Below are 7,333 nucleotides of genomic sequence, written 5' to 3'. Positions count from 1 at the left end.
CAACACCCCTTCCTTCCAAAATATAACACAATAACAGAATATTATACACTGCATGAAAAGTTGCGTTTAATATAATTTAATAAATTTGTTTACTTAATTAAATTTCTTGTTTTGAATTTAATTTATGTATAACGTTACATTATATATAAAATATATTTTGATATAATTTACTACATTTTTCAAATAAGTATAATCAGATTTAATGCAAAAAACATCGAGAATAATATAGTTTAATAGAAGAAATTATACGTTTCGTTTAAGAAAATCGACATGTAAAAGTAAATCCGCTTATACTTTAAGTTTAAGCATGTTTTTGGTATTTTATATATGTGATAAATAATGTGTCAATAATTTTTTTTTATTTTATACAGAATAAATATTGTTTACATATTTATTATCGCAAAAAGACAAAAACATTTACATTAAAGCATCCCATATATATCGCTTTTGTTTGGCTTTTTATTAACTCTGAAATAATTTAATATTGACAATGTATATTATTAGTACGGTAGTACTAGATCTAAATTTGTCCACAGGTACTTGTGGACAGGACCCCCCCCCCCCCCCCCCCGATATTTAACCTCGGGGCTTGTTGGACATTTTTTTCACTAATTATAATCTCTTATAATGTATATTGAGGTATTTTTGTGTGGAACGATTATTTTTGGGATTTCACGATTTTTTCCTATGGTACACATGATGAATAAGTGTATAATTTGTGAAAAAATGTCCAACAAGCCCCGGGGTTGAATATCGGGGGGGGGGGGGGGTCCTGTCCACAAGTACCTGTGGATTTGTCGAAAAAAAAAATGTATTATGAAACTGGATCAAATTGTTCTGTTTACTTTGATGCTGTTTATTCTAAAACCTACTCGATCCCGTTTGGTAGCCAAAATTGTCCAGTTTCAAAGGATCATCTCTCTCTCTCTCTCTCTCTCTCTCTCTCTCTCTCTCTCTCTCTCTCTCTCTCAGCCTTTACTTAACGCATTGTATAAAATATTAATTCAATCAGATCTTTGAACGTACAAAAATTAATTTGAGAATGACGCAAGACTTACTACCTATTCAAGTATTCTGGCGATAGACCACTGTCATCAAAAATATTGGTAGAACATACTTTAAAAACAGCTGCCCCACCCTGAAATTTTAACAATTTTATTATGAACCAAATGAATAAAGATATTTGAATTTTTTATATAACGTTTGATTCAGGAGAATATCATGAGAGAGAGAGAGAGAGAGAGAGAGAGAGAGAGAGAGAGATTTAATTCGAAAGAGATTTTACTTTATACTGAGATCGCTGCTGTATTTGCAGATATCGAATTTTATAAAAATTGGACTGTGCTACACTCTTAATAATCATAAATTGTTATTTACTATTGTATTTATCTATAAATGCTCATATATTTAAAATTCTTAAAGACGACTTAAATCTAATTTACTTAACATATCTAATTAAATATTAGGAAAAAAAATCATCAATATGTCATGATCATTTACACCTCAGGCTCAGTTTTTTTTTTAATATATATATATATATAATAGAGTTATCTGCCCTTCCAAAAAATTTAAATCAAAATCTTTTTTTTTAATTTTCTTTCCTTTTAAAGTTTGAGAAATAATAATAAAAAAAATCAAATAGGCCTATCTAATATAAAATGATTTTTCCCTCTACGCGCACGCTATACATAATTATAAATTAGCCAATCAAAATCAGGCAGCAGCTTCGCGAATATTCCGAGCCCGCCAAACAGCACCAAACACGTCGGACAGGCCAAGTATCGGAAATTAGTGAGGAGGATGGATCCTTATCACGCTCATGGAATAGTTTCGATTCACCAGAACCATCGGATTCATACATCGATGAAATTATTGGGGAAAATGCAAGACATTTGAGAAAGGGAAGAAAAAGGGCACCTCAACATGCTCAAGGTCAAGCAGGTAAACATACTGTTTAAGAAAAAAAAGATGGCGAAAAAGTCATTATTTACATGTACATCAACACTAGCTGCAAAATCTAGCTCGCTGGTCTGAAACAATTGGGATGGACGACCAGTCTCCGGTCTGTCAATATATATTTTTGCGGAGAGCTACAGTTCTGCAGCTACATCAACATTAAAAAACGTGCAACATGACCATGATGACCTTCAATATCTATAGATGACTCGTATATGTATGAACGTCACACTATGTTATATACAACGTAGCATATTGGGGCAATTTGAGACGAAAAATAAAATATTTTGAGCCGTATAACTATCACAGGAGTTCGCAATTTTATCAATAAAGTCAATAAAAATCACTCGATTGACCAAGCCATGAGCTATGCGTTAGCATACATGTAGCGAACAGGAATGCAACGCGTTTTTGGAGAAATCGACCAATTTGCTTTTACCCACCGCTTATTCAATACAGCTCGTCAGCATTCGTATCAAACAACATTTGTCTACTAAAAATTGCTTTCTAACCCTTCTCGAATGCTGTCAATACCCACTTTCTTCGATTTCGCGTAAACATTCGTTTTACCGAGAAGCCATTGCGTGACGTCACATCAAACCCGAACCCGACAAACAGTTATTCGATTGTTTTAAATAAAAAAAAAAATAAATACGTTGTCAATTATTGTACATATTGTATTTTATAAATAAATTGAATAAATCATAATATTTAACATCCCCCGATTATTTTTTTATGGCGAGAAACCATGTCGAGTTGTTCAAAAACAAAGGGCGATAATTTCAATTGCATGTGCGCGCAAATTGAAATATTGAGTAAGTAAAAAGAAATTCGTCGTGTCCAACAACTTTGCTGATACTCTTTGGTAGGTTGGTGATAATTTAAAGCAACAGGAAATAATTTAAAGTTTATTCTCTATCTTTTTTTTATTTAATAATTGTTTGTCGGGTTCGGGTTTGATGTGACGTCACGCAATGGCTTCTCGGTAAAACGAATGTTTACGCGAAATCGAAGAAAGTGGGTATTGACAGTATTCGAGAAGGGTTAGAAAGCAAATTTTAGTAGACAAATGTTGTTTGATACGAATGCTGACGAGCTGTATTGAATAAGCGGTGGGTAAAAGCAAATTGGTCGATTTCTCCAAAAACGCGTTGCATTCCTGTTCGCTATGCTAATGCATAGCTCATGGCTTGGTCAATCGAGTGATTTTTATTGACTTTATTGATAAAATTGCGAACTCCTGTGATAACTATTCAATATGGTATGTCATAATAATCCTTTGGCTAAAACCTTCATAAAAATGACTGACATGTAAAAATGAGCATAATATGTCCGACGGTGAAACCGTTAGGGCGAGCGCAGTTCATTTTCTAAAACTCAACACATCTCAAATGTCGTTTTACATTGCTTATTACACTTTTATCGCGCGTTTACTGAGTATCGTACATAATTTTTTTTGTAAACCGTTATTGATGTACATATTCTCTAACGTTGCAGACTCCCAATGCATTGGGACGAAATTCCTAACTTCTCAGATATTTCCGACAAAATTGGAAATAACCGAGTCGTTGAAGTGACAAAATTAAGACGTCACATACAAAGTCGTGTTTATCAGGGATGCAAGCGATAGTTTTGTGGGTAATTACGGCACATGGAAATTGAATTAATTCGTTATTTATTAATTTTATCAAGTAAGTTGTTGCTATGCTTATGCCACCATGTTGCTATGCACCGCAAAGGATTATTGGGAGTATGGAATATTTTCACATGGGACGATAAAAATTTCTTTGAACAATGTGCAGATTTCAACCCGAATTTCCTCCGTTCGTACACGTTGTCTATGGAGCTCGCTATGTGAGCGGCCCTTCGTGCCGCCTCGCTGCGTTCGCTATTAACGCACATGTCGGAGGAATAGCGCATGGAATAGTGCATAAGCACTCACTGATAAAGGAAAAAGTATTCGCTGATTTCACATAAAATATGATAGATACAATAGATCAAGTGTAATTGTTATTTAATATTTTTTTATTGCATTCTTGAACTTGACTGTACTAATTTCTCGGCATTTGATTTTTTGTAGTTTTTCTGCATGTAGAAAATGACATCACAATCGCATTTGTTTACTAACAGCTCACAGTTTCCCGAAAGTGAAGGAGTAAGGGGGTTTTATATAGAGATACACAAATGTACTGTATTACTCAAATAGAATTAATGTGCAAAAGTTTTATTTCATTATTTCTATAGCTGAAATTAAAAGAATGCTAGAATTCATTACCAAACAAAACATTTTTTATAGGCCGAAGAATTATACCCCGGCTAGGTCCCTTCAGAATGAGAGGTCAGTATAATACCGTTTTTGTCTGTCTGTCTGCATGCATGTTTTTATCCATAACGAATTTCCGTCACAGTTCTCAGCAACTGCTAATTGCAGATGCTTGAAATTCTAATTCCTATATACAGCAAAACTCAAATTTAACAAACATAGATACAGATAGCGATCTTTTATTCATGTCCAGCAAAGTCCTTATATAAACCTATAGAAAATCGCTGTATGTAACGAACATGGCTATATATAACAAATTTATGGCTATAACGAAGTAATTTTAAGATATTTTAATGCATTTTTTTTCATTTAAGTATAACAAATATTTTTCATTACAAATTTCATTGAATATACATAAGATTTTAAGATCATGATGAGGAGTTCGATGAAGATGCAGATGACACTACATCAGCATTGTTAACTCAGAAATTTAATGGATCCTTTAATGATATTGTTCATGTTGTCAATAAATTTGAGTTGTGGACACCCGAGTCATCAATAAATACTCCATATGTTTGTGAGTCACCATGTATGTAAATCATATATATTTGCCACAATTAAAAAAATTGTTCTGGAAATAAAATCTTTATTTCATCGGTTCTATTTTTAATTTGTTACAGATGTATCCGGTAGCATGGATATGATTATGAAGCTAAAGGATGAATATATATGGCAGGTTTCATTATTTTCTGACATTTCAAATGCATTGGTTAGATAATATTTAAATGTTCAAATCTAAATATTATACACTAAATTCTTTAATTGTGCATCTAAGGAAGTGAAAAGGTTGTATTGACAATTTTTGTAACTGAGGGTGATATCGATTATATAACATACAATAGTTTGAAGTACTGTTAGCTGACTGTTTTATAACGAATTCGGTATAGGATTTCTTATGAATTCACTATATTAAACATATAATGAATTAAGATTATAGCGAAGATCTTTCTTTGGTCCCTTGAAATTTGCTATGAAGGAGTTTTGCAGAATTGCTGTAATTGCAATATATGTATATAATTATGTTATTCCCATATACATTGTAATAATGTATACTGTATACAAGTATCGTAACTAACTCTGGAATACATTACTGGGATTCATTTTTGTTTAAATGTTATGTCAACTTCTTGTCAAATGATCATGATGATAGCACAGTTATTTTTAACTGACTTGTGATTCACATCAAAAGGGGGGGGGGGGGGGGAGGTGGGGGGTTGGTTGGTTATATCACTATTGAGCATTCATGATTGGCTCACAGATTTCTTGTTTTGTTAAAGCTACAATTATAATAAAGCAACATGTATTATGATAAAGCTAAATGATGTACTATCATTGTGTCTAGCTTCAAATGATTTCAATTAAAGGCATAATCAGAATGTTTTATTTGTAATTGATATGTTAATCTTTGAATGAATACTTTCAGACTGCTGCGCATGATGGATATCCCCATGACAATTCACAAAAGCTTGAATGGAAACTGAAATCTGATGGTGAAAACCAAACGTTGAAGTAAGAAAAAAATTAATAACATGTACTTTTAAGCTCACAAGAGCTGAAACCTTAAGCGAGTTTTCCTGATCACATTTTGTCGTCTTCCATCTGTCTTTCTATCTAACCATAAAAAAAACTAGTAACATTTTCAAGGGGAGATGATTTAAATTTAATGAAAATGTCTTTCTATCTAACCATAAAATCAAAGCACTGAAAGTACTGAGAGACGGAGGCTGTCCATTCTGGGGCGTTTAATTATGGCACCTAAGCAAGGTTGATTTTATACTTTTGATAAGAGCATCCTGTCAAACTCATTCTGTTATATAACCATATAAAAGTGCTCTGTTCCTCAATTCAGGGAAGCTTGTAACACCGTTTTTATAGTTTCTGTGTGCAAGGAATCCTACATTACATCAAATAGAATTTTAACATTTTGCAGAAATATTGACAACATACAAATTTTGACACAGACCTTGAACCAAATGGCCTTGTGCTTCATAAAGCCAGATAATGAGTGTACACCATGTTATGACCTGCATATAAAATTAACAAAGATGGACACGCAGGGTGATTCCATTTATCCTTCCCTCTGCTTTAGGGATATATCGCTAAATATTCATAATAACAAAATAACATATAAAATAATCCAAAATTTATTTGACATTTCCGACAAAATAAAACAATGTTTTTTTTTTTTTAAATACAAAAACTTGAACACAGTTTGGCACCATTAAGGATTTGAATTGTTGAGCACCATAGTAACAGATGAAAAGAATAAATGCAGGGTTTTTTTCTAATGCAATGGGAAGATGAAATGATTTCATGGAATAAACTGGAATACGTATCTAGACTAAAGAGAATATGACATTTACAAAATACAAGAGTTTCAATGCACATTTAAGTAATATAGGTGTCTGACACAATATGATACAAGCCTTGTCTGAATTCATCAAATTTAATAAACATGAAGTAAGAATGTTTTCAATTACTGTTAAGCTCTATATCTTTGGAAGGATTCTTTTTTTCAAGATTTGACTTTCCAATGGAAAAAAAAATAACATTACCTAAGCTAAGTAATGTAAGAATAATGGTCCAAATTATCAAGAAACTTATGGGAGTAAAAGTCAAATATTTACACAGGAAATATATCAGCAACTTTGAAACATTCTCCACTAAGCTAAAAGGTCACACTGGTTAAAGTCAACGTACATCTAACAGATCTTACTAGAGTTCACCTACATGGAAAAGAAATTGACAATAAAGATATTATCAAAATATGATTAAGCAAGCCAACTGGTTGCTAAATATATGTGCTAATTTAGCAAGAAAACACACAATATACAAGCATATTACAGATAACAAATGAACAATGATGCCAGCTAGAGCCTACTTTATCCAGGTAAAACCCAATTTGATAAAAACTGGAAGAATCAGCAAAACAAATTATCAATAAATGTTTAAAAATGTCTTTAACTTTTACAAATGGCAAAATACATAGCACAATTTAGTCCAAAAAGCTGATATGCAAGGTAAAGCATCTGACATCTTAAAAACAAAATAATA

The 7,333-nt window shown here is 32.4% G+C and overlaps 1 protein-coding gene across 1 annotated transcript; it reads left to right on the top strand.

The window, feature by feature from the left end:
* The first annotated feature begins 1,042 nt into the window (after nucleotides 1-1,042).
* LOC133203395 (uncharacterized) lies at nucleotides 1,043-5,792 on the top strand. Its single transcript, XM_061339185.1, has 4 exons — nucleotides 1,043-1,069; nucleotides 1,704-1,941; nucleotides 4,900-4,955; nucleotides 5,703-5,792. Exons 1-4 carry the CDS (start codon nucleotides 1,043-1,045, stop codon nucleotides 5,790-5,792), a joined length of 411 nt encoding a protein of 136 aa, XP_061195169.1.
* Nucleotides 5,793-7,333: the final 1,541 nt, after the last annotated feature.

This window comes from Saccostrea echinata, unplaced genomic scaffold (genome assembly GCF_033153115.1).
Source record: "Saccostrea echinata isolate AGI-Se365-2 ecotype Australia unplaced genomic scaffold, CSIRO_AGI_Sech_v1 ptg000050l, whole genome shotgun sequence".
Lineage (NCBI taxonomy): Eukaryota > Metazoa > Mollusca > Bivalvia > Ostreida > Ostreidae > Saccostrea > Saccostrea echinata.
This window is presented reverse-complemented; position numbering and strand designations above follow the sequence as displayed.